This window comes from Paroedura picta, chromosome 5, assembly GCF_049243985.1.
Source record: "Paroedura picta isolate Pp20150507F chromosome 5, Ppicta_v3.0, whole genome shotgun sequence".
Classification (NCBI taxonomy): Eukaryota; Metazoa; Chordata; class Lepidosauria; order Squamata; family Gekkonidae; genus Paroedura; species Paroedura picta.
This window is the reverse complement of record NC_135373.1, coordinates 73164199-73184170: the sequence shown is the minus strand read 5'-3', so window position 1 is coordinate 73184170 and position 19972 is coordinate 73164199. Positions and strand designations below refer to the sequence as shown.

The 19972-nt window shown below is 40.9% G+C and overlaps 1 protein-coding gene across 5 annotated transcripts in view; it reads right to left on the bottom strand.

Moving 5' to 3' along the window:
- DOCK4 (dedicator of cytokinesis 4) overlaps nt 1-19972 on the bottom strand; it is a 320430-nt gene that overhangs the window by 41709 nt on the left and 258749 nt on the right. For all 5 annotated transcript variants that reach the window (XM_077338508.1, XM_077338509.1, XM_077338510.1 and 2 more), the window contains 4 exons: nt 12959-13107; nt 11338-11424; nt 7589-7693; nt 4450-4591 (listed from right to left, as the gene is read on the bottom strand). In XM_077338508.1, coding sequence (XP_077194623.1) covers nt 4450-4591; nt 7589-7693; nt 11338-11424; nt 12959-13107 — 483 coding nt within the window. The remainder of the gene's footprint in view (nt 1-4449; nt 4592-7588; nt 7694-11337; nt 11425-12958; nt 13108-19972) is intronic.

Sequence of the window (19972 nt, the reverse complement as noted above, 5' to 3'; positions counted from 1 at the left end):
GCGCCCATTGCATTCCTGGTTGCAATGGGCTTTCTTGCTAGTAATAAATAAATAACAATAACAATAACATTATAACAACAACATTAACATGATAATAACATGAAAGAATAATGAGATTGCAAAGGAGCCTCACTTCAATTCTTACTGAGACCCAGTGGGTTGTGCAGGTTCGTAGTAGTCATACTAGGGAGGGGGCATGGGGGCCAACTGGAAGTGATGGTTTGGGTTGACCTCAACCAAATGTCTGGCAGAGGATCTCCCTTTTGCATGCCCTGCAGATCTGTTTAGGATCAAAAATACCCATTTGCCATTGAATTTACTGAATGCCCTTGGGCTAGCCAGTCTCCCTCATTCTAATCAACTTTACATGTTGATTCTTGTAAGGATAAAAGGAGCCATGAAGATAAAAATGAATCAAATAAATTTTAAAGCAGATGAGAGCATTTAAAATCATGCCTAATTCAGAATCATTCCACCCTTTAGGTGGTGACTGGAGATCTCCCAGAATTACAACTGATCTCCACATTACGTAGATGGCATTGTTTATTTAAATTTTTAAATCTAAAGCATTTATTCCTCTTCTCCTAGAGAAAATGGCTGCTTTAGAAGGTGGCCTGCATAGTATTATACCCTCCTGAGTTCCCCCCCTCCCGTCTCCTAATCTCCATCCTCAGGCGTTTCCCAACTTGGAGCTGGCAACCCTAATATGTGTTTCTGGACACATGTTCAAGTGTCAAAATTCACTCCCATCAATGCACTGCACATATGGGAAAAAAATGAAAGTTTGTAATTTTATCAAAAGAATAACACTTTAGCTACTGTCACTGTGAGCATGGCCATCTTCCTGGTCTGGTCACTCACCACCCTCAACGAAGGGTGCCAAAACAGAGACAAATTGGATATCTGCTGTAAGGCATTTGTGAGCTATATTGTGGATAAAGTCTCAACTCTCTACCATGACTTTTCACCAACTTTAGACACAGAAAAGGAATTTAGCCACCTTTGACAGGATACTGTCTTTGACCACGCTAACCACTTGCCCCGTACACCCCTGGCCCTCAGGGCTAATCAAAAGGGCAGATGTGAGGATAGGGGTCCCCCTCTCCCTCTCAACCGGAGAATTCCCAGAGGGATTGAAGGAGGCAGTGGTATGGCCTCTGCTAATGAAACCATCCCTGGATCTGCGGGAGCCTGCCAACTATTGTCCTGTCTTGTACCTAGGGAAGGTGGTGGAAAGAGATGCTGCAAAATCAACTGACAACATTCCTGGAGGAAGCTTCAGTCCTAGACCCAGCCCAATCAGGCTTCCAGCCTGGCCATGGAGTTGAGAGAGCGTTGACCACCCTGGTGGATTACCTCCGCTGCCAGCTAGATCAAGACAGGTCAGCGTTGCTAATACTACTTGACCTCTCAGCAGTGTCTGACACAAAAGGTCATGAGCTATTAGCTCACTGCCTTGCCAATGCTGGTGTATGGGCCAGCCCTTCAATGCTGATCTCTTTTCTTCAGGGTCACAGACAGACAATAGTAACAGGAGAGAACCAATTTTGTTTCTTGCAGCTTGCATGTGGGGTATACCTAGGAGCAGTTATTTTCTCAATGCTATTCAATATCTCTGTGCACCCTCTTGCCCAGCTAATACAGAGGTTCGGACTGGGATGCCATCAATACACTGATGACACCCAGCTTTTCCTCATGATGGATGGCTACCCTGACTCACCCCCCCCCCCAGACTCATTAGCCAAATGTCTGGAAGCAGTGATGGGCTGGCTCAAGGAGAATCATCTGAAACAATCCTTCAAAGACAGAGGTCCTGTGGTCTGGTAGGAAAGGTCCAGACAAGGCAGTGTGATTGCCCTACCTGGAATGGGTGCAACTGTCAGTTGCATACTTATCCAGGAACCTGGGCATGCTCTTTGACACCCCTATCTCCATGGAGGAAAATATAACAAGAGTAGCTTGAATAACATTTTTCCATCTGCATCAATCTAAGCTTCTAGCGCCCTACCTGGCCCCAGAACACGTAGCCACAGTGATCTATAAGACAGTCCCCTCTAGGCTGGATTTCTGAAACTCACTCTATGTAGGCCTACCCTTATCTCTGATCAAGAAACTTTAACTGGTACAGAATGCAGCAGGGTTCCTACAGGAACATTTTGGAGAGCCCACATCTGGCCCACACTCCAACAGCTGCACTGCTACCAGTGGACTACTGGATCAAGCTTACAGTTCAAGCTCCATATGTTTTCTGGGCCCTGAGTACTTGAACAACCGCCTCTCTACCTATGCCCCCAGAGAGCACTATGCTCTGCTAACATCAACAAATTGATGATCCCTGACCCCAGGTAAGCTTGTCTGTCCTTGACCGGAGCCAGGACTTTCTTGGTCCTGGCCCCCACGTGGTGGAATGAACTCCCAGACAACATTAGGGCCCTGCTGGAGTGTAACAATTCCACAGAGCTTGCTAAACGGAACTCTTCCACCAGGCTTTTGGTCAGGACAAGTGAAACAACCATCCACCAGAGCCCAGAGGTCCCTCCCACCATCAACTGCACCCACAGAAGAACTGAACCACAGTGAAGTAAAACTGAATCAAATGTTGCATTGTTTAATATTAAATTGTAAACTGTTTTAATTTGATACAAGTTCCTATTGTTAAAAATGTTATATAATCAGTTCAAGATGCTTATTACATTGTACTGTTTTATGAGAGCTTCCAATGTAAACCACCCTGAGCCGCAAGGGTATATAAATATAAATAAACTAGGGGCCAAGCCCATTGCATTCAGGAATACAACGGATGCTAGACTGGGGAGAGGTGGAGTAGAAGAACTCTGTGGATGGCCTCCCCCTCCCCCCATGACCTGGAAAGGTTGCAGGCAGCTGTTATGGAACATACCAGCAGGGGCAGCTCTCAGGCAGCAAGGATCTGCAGTTTCCAAGTCTCAGAAGGAAGTGGAAGGAGAAGAGGATGGTCAGGTTTGGGGGACAGAAGGCAATTGGCCGCTGGACAGTCATGCAAGCTGGTTGGAGGAGGAGGCACTCGGGCAAGGCAGCTGTCCTGAGTGGGTATTAAGCGCTGAATGGCACTTAAGCCATGAGGCACATTCCTCCTCCTAGGCCTTACCACGAGTATATAGTAGAACAGATAAATAACTGAGTGATACAAGCTAAATGCAGAAGTAATTTGAGTATGAACATTGTACATGCTTGAACTAGATTACTAACTTCTTGTCTCATCCAAAAATTCTGTTCTTTCAATTGTTAACTTTGGTCAGTTTCTTTGTTCATGAGAATTGCTTATGTAAGATTAAAATTGTCAAGTTATTGTTGAAGTGCCGTTCTAATTGTTCCAGTTGATATGTTGTTGTTATTGTTATACTGTTATATTGATTTTGATAGTGTTCTATGTGAATGTTCAAAAATGTTTTATGTAAACTGCCGAGAGCCGTAGGGAAGGGCGGTATAAAAATATAAATAAATAAATTAAATAAATAATAAATAAAATCACAGATAAACTTCCATTCAATTAATTAAGCTGCATAAAAACTTACTGTTGTCCCTGCATGATGTTGTCTTAAAGCCTTTTAAAAGTCTTAGAGGGTTTACTATTCTAAAAAAATAAGGTGATCAATCAGATAATTCCAGCAATTCCCCTTCTTTTTTTTTGGGGGGGGGGGTCTTTTACATCTTTTAACATGCAGCAAAAGTGAAGTCAGAAAATCTAGCAATATCTTTCAAACTATATATTTTGCTGGTGAGAAGTTATGAAATACTATTTACCACTCCTTTACTCTTTTCACTTTCAACCATCCTCTGGAATCCCAAGATATATCAGAGATCTCTCAGTTTTCAAGAAATGGGTACCATTAATGGAATCAGGGAGGCATGTCTCATGAAAATAAACCTATTCTACATTGTTAAACTTGTCCTACATTCTTGATTGTAACACGCCATGAGTCAACTCTGAGAGCGGCGGATAAGAAATCCACTAAATAATAAAATAATAATAATCCTTGTATTAATGAATTTTAAGTGCTTTGTAATTGCTGGAGAAACTAGATTGTAAAGAATGTCTTGTATGAGTTAAAAAGTAGCAAGTAGCAGTCAAAACATTTTTGGCAAAAAAGACCCAACAAAATTACTGGAACTATTTTTGATCATTGTTGTCTATATTCCTTTAAGGTTAGGGAAGCTCTGCCACTACCTAACCTGTTGTACTGTTGCTGTCAGTGATCTTTATGAGTGACAAAAACAACTCCACGTATTGTCTGGACCAGTCCTTAGAAACTGCAGGTGAATTTTGAAATGAATGGATGATGACAAAAGGAATTTTGAAATATTACTGACATTCTATTTCACTATTATTCTTTAAAAAAATAACTATTTGGATAGATATTTTTGAACTATCCTGAGCATGCATATGAGTACTGTCCAGAAAGAGGATACACTGTGCTTCTGCCTGAAAGATGGTCTCATCTGGCTGATTGGCATGTTGCATAGCAATGGCATGGGGGAACTCGTTTAGCATTCGTTGTTGGAAAGCCTCCAGGCGTTCATAGTCATGTCCTCGGCAGACAAATTCTTTGTTCTGGGCAGAATGAAAGGAAAGCAAAGATGGTTACATTAAAACGTCACAGTATTGACAATAACAGCAACTATCAAAGAAACATGCTGCTAGATACTTCTTTAGGGTGCCTTTCTGATGCATAATGTACATTTTACACTCAGGAAAAATTACAAACTAGATCTCAAAAAATGGAAAGGTCTCAGAAAAACAACAACCCTGAACTCTTTTCATTTTCAACCTTTTAAAGTCTGATTGCTACTTTCCTTCAAAACTGGACGTGTTGCTCATCCATATCTACAACATGCAAAACAAAACAAAGATAAAGGTGTCAAAAATACTAGATATCAAAACATCCACTATTGCTGGAAAATTTATTTTATTCTTGAATCACATGTGTTTTGAACTTGGGCTCTTTCACAGGGGAAATCCTATCTTTGCAGTTCATGCAAAGAAGAGCAGCTTGTTTTCCTTTCAATTGTTTTCTCTATTAACAACTGAAATTAAGAAACTCTCCCATTTGGAGAAGTTGTACAAAGGCAGATGCCCTCAATAAAGAATTCAAGGAGCTTAAAACCTGCACAAGGCAACCAAAATCAGTTTTTCACCCCTTCCGTGAGACTTGCCTAAAGCTTGTCTAATCATGCATTTATTTAAAGAGTGACTCCTGTTGGATTGCACAAATTATCCATCAGTCTAGATGGGAAAAACGCTTAGCTAGTTCCAGCTCTGACATCTTCTAACAGCCAATCACTGCAACCTCAGATGAGGCTGCAGCCCAGTTTCAGTGGCTGTCCTAATGGTTCCAGGAAAGTGGTTAGCTGGCAAAACAGTAAGCAGAACAGGAAGGGGGAGGGGGAGCTGACACTGCTGAACTGAAGTGTCCTTTTATAAGGAGATGCAACACAGAAGTGGAAAACTAAATTGGGTGCTGAGCATATACATCAGTGCCTATGGACAAAGTCAAACAGTACTTGTACACCTCCATTACAGCCTTGTATCCCTACCAGCAAGGGAATGGAGGCTCCCTTCTTATTTGTTCTGTCCATTGTACCACCTCACCAATTACTGGAGGTGTCAAGAACTGGAAATGCTTGCTGAATAGCTGTGTTGACACCTACAGCTGCTAAAAGATCTCTTCCCACCCAACTGCCTGTATTTCTAATCAACAACATTTGACTAAACATAGAATTTCAGTATTCCTGCACAAAAATTTTCCTATGTTTACTCTGTTTAAAATAATATATGAATTTTACATCTTCTATAATATTCCATCCCAAATTCACTGATTCGCCCCACCGATTGTAGCATAGTTATGATTTCATAAGGTAATTCTCTTGAAAGGAACAAGGCACAAATAATTACAAACTTGACAAAGGTCCTTAAACTTGAAAGAACTCTCATTTACAGTTGAGCATCTTTATGTTGCTATGGCATTTTAAAAAATATCCCTTGGATATAAATGAGAATATGTCATCCTTATACTGTTTGGACTGCTTTCTGCAAAGGCTCTCAAATAGCAATGGTGAAAAACTCTGGACTTAAGGCACCAGTCCTGCCTTGTAAATTGGTATAAATGAAATCAGTCTATAAATGGAGAACACTGCCCTTTGTCTTTCCATAGAAGCACTAATGATTTACCTTCCCAAGCCACATGAGCTCAACTTCCATAAGAATAATAGTTTAATCAAACCGTAATCAATGGCGAATCCTCATGGAGTTTTCAAGGCAGGCAAGAAGTCAGCAGAAGTATTTTGCCATTGCCTTCCTCTGCATAGCAATCATTGTCTTCTTTGTTGGTTTACCATACAAATACTAAGAATTGCCACCATTTAGTTTCTGAGTTTTAACAAGCCCAAGCTAGTCTGAGTGATTCAGACTGCAACTGAACTTTCTTATAAGAAGAATAAAAGAAAAAGAGCTGGTTTATTGTACCCTGCTTTTCACAACCTGAAGGAGTCTCAAAGTGCCTTACAATCGCCTATCCTTCTTCAAACTTGGAAACCCTCCAGGTTTGCAGAAAAATCTAAACATTAAAAACAAAAAACAACACTGGGGAGGTAATCAGTAGTGCATAGCTCTTATACACTTCCAGAGGCAGCAAACCTGCGGCAGGTAAAAGAAAAATTGCCACTGCCATTGAGGTAGCAAAGAGGCAAGTAGCCAGGTGAGCAGCTGACACAGTGAAAAGATTAAGGAGCAGAAGATGAGGGGCTTCCTTTGTCAGTGGCATGCATAGGCTCAGCACAGCTTGCTCCACCACCAGTGTGATGTCTCCCAACACCAGTATTGCTGGTGTAGCTTTCCCCAGTGCAGCCAATACAGGGGAGGCTGTTGGGGAGATAGGTGTGCAGGGAAATGATTTGGCTAAGGGTGGGAGTGAGTGGGGAGATAGCCAGGCAGGGCTCCTACCCGTGCAACCTCATAACCTCTCCCCTAAAAAAACCGGCTGTCCAGGTAGACTTTTTTATAGACAGTCTAGAACTGCCAAGGGGAGGCATCTGGGCAGAAAAGATGGCCAATGGCCACATGAGGTTGTCAGCAGGCAAGACCCAAGTGATGACATGAGAGAAAGGAACAGCAAATAATGGAGAAGGAACAAAGACAAAGAGAGAAGTGACAGTAGGCATGATGGGGGCTTTCAGGGAAGGGAAAAAGGGAGATGTTTCCTGCAAGTCCTTGCATATTCATATATGTATGCAATAAACTAATTTCCGCAGCACCCACTGAGCAATGTGGATTGCTCTACCAGAGTGGGGTACCAATAGCTTTTCTCTGTGTGCATGATTTGTACAAAGGATACTTTGTGATCTGCATGGTCAGTTTTTTCATAAAATCTGTTAAGAAGTATCAGAAACAAAAAAAGGGGGGGCAAATACAGAGCTGCTGGAGCTGGTTTGCGTCTCAGGTTCCAGTCAGTGATCTGCAGCATTAGGACCGTAGGGTATTATTACCCATGTCTCAAACACGTCAAGGCATTAAAATGTATGCATAAATACAACAGACATCTTTTTTACTCACACGTAAGAAAAAAGGAAATTTTTTTCCATAAAATCCAACTCTGAAAAACTCTGGCTCCAAACGCTGTTGATCCATAATTTTATCATAAAAAGAAGCTTCCATCATCTATGTGAGATTGAATAAAATGTTATTTGGGGGGGTCTTTAACATTTTTAATAAAGTAGGGTATGCCATGATACTGTTCAAGGTAGGCCGGAAAAAAAATCATGTGAAATTGTGGCCAGGCCAGATATAAATATTCACATGTTACTTAGATCTAACACATTTAAGAACCAGTGCAGTGTAGAGGACAGAATGTTGAACTTTGGTTTAAATTATCTTCCATCCAGGAAGCTCATTAATAGTGCAATCCTAAACAAAATTACACCCTTATAGGCAGACTGATTTCAATGGACTTAGAGTGTAACTTAATAACAGTGTAAGTCATCCCAGTCCTATCTCTCTCTCTGTCATGAATTTGTTCCAAGTATCAAATGGAATTGCTACCTTGAAGGAGGGGAGAATACATAGGTAAATAACCAACAAGTAGTTTTGGTTATTTACTTCAGAGCTGCAATGCAACTAACATGAGAATTTTCCCAGCTCACAACAAGTTCACATCTATACCTTTATACTTTTGCTTATCTGTATTTGTCCTGAATATGACTTGTTTTTTATAGGCAGGAGGGACAGTGAGACATCTTTAGAATTAATATAGTGGCCATGCATGAGGTTTATGGTATAATGTTCACATATACATTATACCAGAAAGACATGGCATTGTAGTGAGATTTAGGCTGCATTTAAAGCCACGGGTTTATAAAATGACTTGGCTGCACGGGGATCAGCAGAGATCAATAATATGTAAACTTCTTTCCTCTTGTGTAACTTCTCCATTATCTGAATGGGAATCCCAGCCATCTAGTTTAGATTGTTCAACCATGATTCTAAGACCAAGTAAGCTTCTAATTCTTCTCCTTTTAAACAGTAAAACTTCTTGCCATATCACCAACTATTTTTGAAAATTTCATCTTAGCAGAAACAGATGAAATATCACAGAAAGCAACAAAGAGATTGTAGGAGCTGTGTCTTGTTATACCACAAAAATCTTGATTCATAAAAAATTATATACATGCTACATCAGGGGCCGTCAAACTACGGCCCGCGGGCCAGATGCGACCCGCTGAGGACATTTATCCGGCCGTCGGGTGTTTTTTGCTGCAGCTGCCTGTCACTTAGCAGCCGACTCCCTGCAGTGCGCATGTGTGGAATTTGAGCTGCACTCTCTGACTTCCCTCCTTCTCTCTGTCTCTTGACTCCTCCTCTCAGTCTCCGGTGTGACTGGAGGAATAACGAGCTTGCCTGTGCAAAGCCTGCTGCTGCCTGAGGATCGAGGTTAAAAACAAGTTAGGATTTTTTTTTTTAAGTTAGGAGAGCCTCTTTTTTTGAAGTTAGGAGAGCCTTTTTTAAGTTGATTAGTTGGTTGGGGGGTGGTTTCTAGGGGGGTTGCATCACAATGATAATGCAAATTGTCAGTGCTCAGAGGAAATGAAAATAGTCAGTGCTCAGTACTATTGCATCGGAACCTAATCCGGCTCTGCAGATTGCCGAGGAGTAGGAAACCCAATTTAATTGACAGCAGAAGAAGAGTTGGTTTTTATATGCCGCTTTTCTCTACCCGAAGGAGGCTCAAAGTGGCTTACAGTCACCTTCCCTTCCCTCTCCCCACAACAGACACCCTGTGAGGGAGGGGAGGCTGAGAGAGATATTACTAAGGAAGAAGAGTTGGTTCATATATGCTGCTTTTCTCTATCCGAAGGAGTCTCAAAGCGGCTTCCAATCACCTTCCTTTTCCTCTCCCCACATTTATATTTTGATTGCTATTCAGTTGTGTATGATGTTGTATGTTGTGCGCTGTGTAAGCCTTGGTTCACACTGTTGTGGTCTCTGAGCAGTGCGAGTTCAGCCATGTGCTTGTATGGCTGAACTCACATTAGATTTGGAAGAAAAAAGGCATATGTGCCTTCTTTTTTCCTGCAGTGGAATCTGATTGCATGGGTCTTTTCACCCATGCAACCAGATTCCTATGCGAGTTCACAAATTGCAGTGCAGTTTGCACAGGGTAGTGTGAACTGGAAAAGTGATGGAGGAACTGGCTCTGTAATCGTGTTGGTTCCCGCACCACACCAGTGTGAGCCTGAGGTAAAAGCGGAATTCCACTGGTGAGGCTGAAATGATGTGGACTGGCAAGGCTGCATTGATGGGCACTGATCAGACTGCATTGATGGGCAGTGCAGTATATATGTCTCTGTGTGGGCAAAGTTATTGCTGGTATATTGTTTTTGTAGTGCTTGGTATTTAACTAACAGCAATTTGGAATCCCTAGGAAACAATGATATCAAGAAAGAGAAAAATTGACTCGGAGTGTAGGATATTCAAAGAACAGTGGACCTATAATTTTTCATGCAGTACAAGGAAAGAGCTGTGTGTTTGGTAGGAATTTGTTCATAGTTTTTTAAAACTAAAGTTCAGCCCTCCAACGGTCTGAGGGACAGTGAACTGGCCCCCTGTTTAAAAAGTTTGAGGACTCCTATGTTACACAATGATTTCATCATGTTTCCCAGGCAACAGTAACAATAAACACAACAGTTAAATATTAGCACAGCAAATAGATTAATGGGAATTATCTGTAAATGACTGTAGAAATAATTTCAAATGTGGGCTCTTTGAGTCCAATGAAGTTTGAATAGGGCTCTCACCTTCCTCTTCTCGTTACAGCTTCCTATAACCTCAAAACTTACTCTGAAAAGGGAGGGGTGGTGTCAGGAAACCTCTGCAATAGTTGCAGAATATGATACAGATGGCTATAACAGGAAGGAATCAGGACACTCACTCCACAAGCTGAAGCATGTATTTGATCCCTGTCAATTCTCTCTTTTGAGTCAACCAGTCCAAACCAAACATGAACTGAAATAGCATATTTATATCTTGTTTGTTTGTCCTTATGATCCCTACATGACCGCTACAGCAGTCATCTATGTAAGTGCCAAAATACCGCTCCTTACACTAACAGAATTTGCCCCATGGACAAAATTGTATAGAATCTGTTCTATATGTTTTATTGTAATACCCATTTTATGTAGGCATTCAGATCAAACTTATATCTCCACTTCTAACCAAAAAAGCTAGCTATTCTGATGATACTATTGTTTTTAATGAATAATCAGAATTCTGTCTTGATTGAGAAAGTATCAATATTTTTGATTGAGAAAGTATCAATATTTTTGATTGAGAAAGTATCACTATTTTAAGGTTGCAGGAAATTAAATTACAGAGTTAATATTTGTCCATTCTGCACCTGTACAAATTGCATATAATGGTTGTATTCATTGTATCTTCTCTCTCAGGATATGCCAATAGAGGTGCATGTATGTATGTATATGTGTATGTAGGCATGCATGCATGTAAGTGCCTTCAAGTCACAACACACTTCTAGCAACCACAACACAGAGTTTTCAAGTCATTTGAGGAGCACAGGTGGTTTGCCATCACCTTATTTAGCAGTCTTCCTTGGTGGTCTCCCACCGAAGTACTGATCCTACTTAGCTTCTAAGATCAGACAAAATCAAACTATACTATACTGCTCCCACCCCCAGCAGTCATCTATTTGTTTATTCAAATCAAATAATTTTTTGTTCACAAAGAAATTTATTTTTGACTTGCTCACTAACAAAAATTATGTTTATGAAATATATATCTAGCTCCATTACCCGCATCTTGCTGAGGTTTCTGTAGTCATAATAGCTTTCATATTGTTCTGCGATTTTTCTGCATAGGATAATGCCATTCTCCCAGCACTGCAGGCAAATAAAGAAAAGCATTGTTCTACCAAGAGAAGAATCTAGATTATTTAGATGTTTCAAGCAGATTTTCAAGTGTCTCCTGTTGGCAGTATCATCTAACATTAACCAGCACTTTCAGAAAATATTAGTCAATAGGAAGAAAACAGCTGCTTATGAGAACTGACAATATGGTTTCTCCCCTTTTCTGACCTCAATGAACAATAGTCACAAAATACTGGAAACCTAATACCTAAGGGGGCAACACACCTGAACTGTCCTAGATCAGACAAAATGAAGAAGAGCTCGTTTTTATATCTCACTTTTCTCCAAGTCTCAAGGTGGCTTACAAGCACCTTTCCTTCCTCTCCCCACAAAAGTGAGGTCGTGGAGCTGAGAGAGTTTGGAGAAAACTGTGACTGGCCCAAAGTCACTCAGCAGGCTTGATGTGGAATTGTGGGGAATCGAAGCCAGTTCTCTTATGCACTAGACCATGTTCTCAAAATTAAAACTAAATATCCATCAAAATACAGTCCCATTCATGCTTAATCCTGGTATTGCAATTAATCATAGAATCATAGAATTGGAAAGGGCCATACAGGCCATCAGGTCCAATGCAGGATCAGCCCTAAGCATCCTAAAGCATTAAGAAAGAATGAGGCTGATATCTGGCTGAATTGAAAGGTTTCCAGCTATGTAGTTTTCTTTACCAAAGCACTATTAATATATACAAAGAAATGTTTATGCCTTCAGTGGCCTCATGAAAAATATGTATATTTCCTATGAAATCAACAGAATGATGTGCAAATGGTAGCAAATCAGGAAGTAAAAGATTCATCATCTCTGCCTCAGAGTTTGATATGTAACATACAGATACGAAAAAAGATAAAACTGTAAAGCACATGTGTCAACAAAATGCTCTGTATGTTAGCTTAATTCTAAGAGACATGGCTAGTGTCAGACCAAGGTTTACTTTGGTTAGTTTGTCAAACTAGGGCTTTGCTCACAAACAATAATTCAAATCCTAGTATTCCTTGGCAAATGCAGAACTCGTCACCTTCCTACCGACACTTGCAGAAACACAACTGGCATTCCACTCTGGACTGTGGTGAGGGAACTATTAAGGTAGAAAACCAGGATTCAGCTAAATAGTCTACATTTGTACATTAAAAATGGCAGTTAACAAGCCAATTTCAAGCCATAGTTTCAGATCCTGGTCTGAGATAGCTAACATTAATCAGTGTAATGGCCCACATTCAGATTATACTCCTAGTCCAGGGGTAGTCAAACTGCGGCCCTCCAGATGTCCATGGACTACAATTCCCAGGAGCCCCTGCCAGCAAAAGCTGGCAGGGGCTCCTGGGAATTGTAGTCCATGGACATCTGGAGGGCCGCAGTTTGACTACCCCTGGACTAGTCAGTCTAATTAAACTGAGATTTTGTATGACACTGGAAGCCATAATATGAAAACAACAAATCACTTGTCTTATTCACAATATAATTAAACAATAATACATTATTAATAATTAACTGTCTTAAAAACAAAACTTACTTTTCCCCTGTCAAAGTTCTGGATAATAGTGAGATGAAGGTACTCTTTACGTTGCCACTCTGTTTGCATGGGATAGTTTAGGAATTCTCTCAGTGGCCGATCTGACCATTCCAGCAGCTCATCATATAATAATAGTGTGTAAGCAGCCTCTATAATATTTTACAAGTAAAAATTAATTAAACTTCATGGTGACATACACAAATCCAACTTTATTTTTATTTAGAATACGTTTATGCCTCTTTGACAGTATCTAACTGAAGTTGCTAACATTATCAAAAAAGTAAACCAACAAAAATATCATTTATTTATTTATTTATTTATTTATATTTATATTTTTATACCGCCCTTCCCTACGGATCTGGGCGGTTTACATAAAACATTTTTGAACATTCACATAGAACACTATCAAAATCAATATCAAAAATCAATATAACAATATAACAATAACAACAAAATATCAACTGGAACAATTAGAACGGCACTTCAACAATAACTTGACAACCCCTCAGTCGGTTCGTTCCCTCAGTCTGGGGGGCACCTGTAGGTGTTATTGCTCAGTCAGCCCCACCAAATGCCTGGTGGAAGAGCTCCTTTTTGCAGGCCCTGCGGAATTGTGGAAGTTCCGGCAGGGCCCTGATCTCTTCGGGGAGTTCATTCCACCAGGTGGGGGCCAGGACTGAAAAGGCCCTGGCCCTTGTTGAGGCCCGACGTGCCTCTTTAGGGCCAGGGATCCGTAGCCAGTTGGAGGTGGCGGAGCGTAGAGCTCTTCTGGGGGTATAGGCAGGGAGGCGATCTCTCAGATACACTGGGCCCAGACCGCGTATGGCCTTAAAGGTGATTACCAAAACCTTAAGCTATTGATATTAATGAGGCAGCAATTATAAATGTTAAGCAGCACATTATAAAACAATCAGAAATAAGCATAGGATAAAAATAACTGACAGGAGATAATCAATAAAATTAAGACCTAAACCACACATTCCAATAAAACCATAAAATTAGGCCAAATCAGAAACAATATACAATCATAAAACTGATGGAAAACCTAAAGTAACTAAAAGATAAGAGGAAATTCAAACAAAAGCCAGGGAAAATGAAAGCCAGAGGAGAAGGTGTCAGGTGAACTTCCTGATAAATAATATATCCAGAAGGAGCACCACAATTGAAAAAGTCCTGAAAAAGACCTGAAAAGTCCTGTAAAAAGTCCTGCAATTGCCACTAATTTCACAGAAGCAGAGCTTGGGAGAAAGATCTTCCCAGGAAAATAGGGAAGGAAGTGGTTCTCCATGTAAACACATCTCAAGCCATTTAGAGGTTTTGTAAGGAGTAAACCTTGAATTGTGTCTGGGACCAAAGAGGCAGAAAGTGAAGAACTTTTGTTTATAGTAATTGTATGATCAAACAATAATAGAGTTGGAAAAGACCTCCATGGTCATCTAGGTCGATCCCCTGCACAATGCAGGAAATCACAACTACCTGCCTACCAACAGTGACCCTAATTTCATGCCCAAGTGACCCACCCCACCAAACAATCTCCAGAATTCGGCCTGGCCTAGAAGGAATTCACCTACCATCCCACAGTGGCGGATCAGCAATTCTTGAGTAGGCAAGAAAGGGCCACAAGAGACAAACACTGGCACATCCCTTCCTGCCCAACCATACACAATCTGCCTAAGTTCATAAAATCAACATTTTAGTCAGATAATTATCTAGCCTCTGCTTAAAAACTTCCCTAAAAATGAGAATTCACCACCTTCTGAGGAGGTCTGTTCCACTGAGTAACTGCTCTGTCAGGAATTTCTACTGGATGTTTAGCCAAAAATTATTTTGAATTAATTTCAACCCATTGGTTCTGGTCCACCTTTCTGGGGCAGCAAAAAATAACTCTTCTCTATCTGCTTTATGACAACCCTTAAAGTATTTGAAGATGGTTACCATATTGCCTCTTAGTCATCTTCTCTCCAAACCAAACAGAAAAAGCTCCCTCAACCATTCCTCCTATGACTTGGTCTCCAAACAACTCACCATCTTTGTAGCCCTCCTCTTGACATGCTCCAGTTTCTCTACATCTTTCTTCAGTTGTGGTGCCCAGAATTGAACACAGTACTCCAAATGAAGTCTTACCAGAGAAAAGTGGTAAATTACCTCATGTGATCAGAACACTATACTTCTTTTAATACAACCCAAAATCCTGTTTGCCTTTTTAGCTAATAAGTTACACTGCTGACTCTGGTCTACTAAGACCCCCAGATCCTTTCCACACATACTACTTCCCAGACAACTCGCCAATCCTATAGCGATGCATATGATTTTTCCTACTTAAATGAATCACTTTACATTCATCACTATTGAAATTCATTTTATTCATTTTCTATCCTGTCAAGATTGTCTTTTATTCTGATTCTGTCTTCTGCTGTGTTTGCTAACCCTCCCCGTTTAGTGTCATCTACAAACTTAATAAGACCTCCCCTATTCCTTCATCCAAATAATGTATATGTTGAACAATACAGAGCCCAGGACAGATTCCTGAGGCACTCTACTCATCACTCGTCTCCAAGATGACAAACCATTTACAAGCACCTTTGGCTGCGATCTGAAATCCATTTCACAGTCCACCTAACAGTAATAGGATCCATACCACATTTTACCAACTTGTCAATAAGAATATAATGCGGAACTTTATAAAAAGCCTTACGGAAATCAAGGTAAACTATGTCCACAGCATTCCCCTGATCCTGCAAGGTAGTAACTTTTTCAGAAAAAGAGATAAGGTTAGTCTGACATCACTTGTTCTTAAGAAAGCCATGCTGACTCTTAGTAATTACAGCCATCTGCTCTAGCTGCTCAAGGACCAACTGTTTGATGATGTCAAGCTGATGGGTCAATAGTTACCTGGCTCCTCCTTTTTCCTCTTTTTGAAGATGGGAACAACATTTGCCTACCTCCAGTCTTCTGTCACTTCACCTGTTCTCCAAAAATTGTCAAAAATAATGGACAAAGGCTCAGAAATTACAATTTATTTTAGTACTCTTGGATGCAATTCGTCTGGCACAGAGAATTTGGTTTCATTTAAAGAAACTAGGCGTTTATGGACTACCCCTACAGTGATCCTAAGCCACAACTTCCATCTCTCATCACATGAAATGATTTTGCCACATTGAGCATGATTCCCCTCACAAGAGAAGACTGAAGAGAAGTAGGAATTCAGTAGTTCAGATCCTTGTCTTAAAACCACAAGAATACAATTTTGTATTAACTGAAATTTCCAAAAAGCTAAAGACATCCCAGTATAACAATACTAATAAAACAACACAACAGGGGGGATGGGAATGGTGGCCTAGGATCACTTTGTGGGCAGTCTACAAACACCTAGTTTCTTTAAATGAAACAAAGTTTTCTGGGTCAGGTGAATTGCATCCAAGGGTACTAAAAGAACTTGCATATGTAATCTCTGAACCTCTGTCCATTCTTTTTAACACTTCTTGGAGATGCCAGATGATTGGAGGTGGGCAAATGTTGTCCCCATCTTTAAGAAAGGGAAAAAGGAGAATCCAGGTAACTACCGACCCGTCAGCATGACATTTGTAGCTGGCAAAATTTTGGAACAAATCATCAAACAGTCGGTCCATGAGCAGCTGGAAAGAGAGTTGTGATTTCTATGACTCAGCACGGGTTTCTCAAGAACAAGTCATGTCAGACAAAACTTATCTCTTTTTTCAAGAAAGTGACTAACTTGCTGGATCAGGGAAATGTTGTGGACATAGTTTATCTGGATATCAGTAAAGCTTATGTTAAGGTTCCACGTTATATTCTTGTTAAGCTGGTAAAATACAGTATGGATCAATAACTGGTTGACTGATCATACCCAAAGGGTACTTATTAATGGTTCAGCAGCCTCTTGGAGAAGAGTGACAAGTGGAGTTCCCCAGGGATCTGTTCTGGGGCCTGTGTTGTTCAACATATTTATAGATTTATTTATGGATGAGGGATTAGAGGGGATACTTATTAAATTTGCAGATGATAGTTGCAAACACGGGAGGGGTTGCAAACACAACGGAAGACAGAATCATAAGGATGATCTTGATGGTTCCAGAACTGGTCTAAACTGAATAAAATTAAATTCAATAGGGACAAATGCATTTTTTTCTGCATTTAGATAGGGAAAACCAAATACACCAATATGGGATTGGGGGGGGGGGACTTGTCTTGGCAGTAGCATGTGCGAAAGGATCTAGGAGTAGACCATACATTGAACATGAGTCAGCAGTGGGACTCGGTGGCTAAAAAGGCAAATGGGATTTTGAGCTGTATCAAACAGAGTATCTTATCCATCATCATGGGAGATGGTATCGCTTTACTCTGCTCTGGTTTGGCCTTATTTGGGACCCCATTTGGGGTCACCTGGCCACTTCTCCAGGTTCCCCAGGTTGCCCGTCATCATGGTGGCAGGTGGCAGTGTGTGGAGGCATGTGGTAGTGGTGGGTGGCAGGCAGCGGCGGGTGGAGGCGGGTGGTGGTGGTGGAGGAAGGCAGAGGTGGGCAGAGGTGGCGAGTGGCCAGTGGAGGTGGCAGAGCCATAGCAATGACTTCATTGTTGTGAATGCGTGCCCCACTGGCTCCTTCTGCAGCTGCGCAGTCTGCCTGGAGAGCTGCACCGGGGCCTGCTGAGGAATGCGCCAAAATGCTTCACTCAGCTCTTTCAGAGCTGGCAAGAAAGCAACCCCCTTCCCCTGTGGGTCCAAAGTCACCCCATCCCGCCCAACTCTATCCAGAAAGCCCCGTGTGCTCTGCAGCAGGGCTGCTTTAAAACTATTAATTTCAGTCCCACTCAGGCTGTACTAGGATACATGGAAGACATACAGTAGCTTATTTTGCACTTGTTACCGAGGAGATGCCTTGACTACCAGCTGTTTGAGGGAAGATTTAAACTTGACATTAAAAAGAAGCGGGTTTGCCAAAAAATATTGGAACATGATTAACTGGCCAAAAAATGCAGATCAAGTCATGGAAAATTAGCAGACTTCATGGATTCTACCTTTATATAGCCAATAATAAGGCAAATATCTGACATTTTCAAACACTGCATATTAGGTACACAGGAAAGTTATAGTTTCAACTAAAAATTCATTCCAGTAAGAGACACAAGAGAATGTTCAACACATGGTATATTCAAAAGCAGGAGAATTTTTGAGGTGGGATCATTTCCGTTTTACTCCCATTCACTGAAAAAAATATCATCAACCCAATACTGCCTCTTCCAAAGAGAAGATATTTGATTTAAAGGTGAAGATAGGAAATGATGAACTGGGGCTTAATCTACTGAATCCTGAACATCTTTTTCTTACATGTCTTCAAGCTATGTAAAAAGTAGTCATTAACTGGCATGACATGCTCTTATGGGAAGAAACCACCTGGTACAGATGTTTTGTCATTATAAACATTCATGGAATAAAAGCAAAGAGGGGGAGAGAGAGAGAGATAAACAAAGCCCATAGTTTCTGTTCTAACACATACAAATCAGGTTTTGTATCAGATTACAGTAGTGCAAGCTTCTTTAACTATGCAAGATAATTTTTAATGAATAATGGATATCCAAGGCCTAAGGTGATGATGACTTTTAATGAGTCAACTCCAGGAAACCCAGACCCACATTGCTTTCCCTCCAGTCCCATAGCAGCTATTGGGAACTCATTTTAAAAATACTATCAGGCCCACTTTTGGCTAGAATCATGGCACTGGTAGAGGAGAAGCTCCTGCCTTCCTCCCACAATATTTTCCTGAGCTAGGGTTGCAAAACACCAGATGGAGATTGGAGATCTTCCAGAATCACAAGTGATCCCAGACTATAGAGATCAGTCCCCCTGGAGAAAAATATCAGTTTTGGAGGGTTGAGTCTATCATCATACTGTGAGGTCCCTCAGTTCCCCAGATTCCACCCTCATAATCTCCAGGTAATTCCCAACCAATAGTTGACAGCCATATCCTGGGCTGAAAAAGTCCTGGGGCCACATAATGTCTCTCTAATATCATTTTAACTTTGGAAAATAGGCCTTCCCCTGCTGTCATCCTAAATCAAACTGGGACACTAAAGTAACTTAAAATGAGTTCCCTACACTGTTGTGTGGTTGCAGGGAAAACAAACCAGTTAAAAATTGTCATGTCTAATTTGGGCTTATCCTGAGGAATTACACCTTTCTAAAAGTCTGTTGAAATAAATGGGTTTTGAAAGGTATAATTCTACATAAGAATACATATTAAACATCTACTCTGTAATCATGGTTACTAGGGTTGGGCGCTTCAGTGCCCGAAGCAGCCGGTCGCTCCTGACACGGCCGTAGGGGGGGGGAGGACGGGCGTCAGCACGCCGGTGGGTGCACACATGCAGGTATGGAGCTCCGAACCTTCATGTGTGCGCCTACCGGAGCTCTGATGCACCGCTGCCTGCATCGGGAGCGACTGGCCACATTGGCTGCCGAAGCGCCTAACCCTAATGGTTATTGGTCATTCCATAAGCATATAAAAGAAGAAACATACAGAAATATATATTTTATATACCACTTCTCTATCTAGTCAAGGCAGCTAACAATTCATTTTAAAATCCCAATAAATTAAAATTAAGCAGTTAAAATAAACAAAAAGCCTCATGTATTCTATGATTCCTCAGATTGCTATTGCAGCATTACAGTTCAATGAAATAACACCTTCTACCTTACACCATTTCTGAAGCCATAATAAAGACATGTTTTGGACATCTTCTGAAGCTCATTTCAGAGAACTTGGTCTATTAAAGAAGATACTTGCAACTTGACAGTGGATATGTGTGAGTACTGAATACAAATCACAGCAGGAAGAAACTGTTCTGAACCTTCAGTTTTGAAGGACACCCTTTCCCTAGGCACACATGCGTTAAAAGGTCTTTCAAAAATGACAACCTCGAGTGTGTTATGCCTGAATCATAATGATTTCATTGGCTTCCTGTTTTTTAGGGTGTGAATTTGAAGTTTACTCCTTAAAA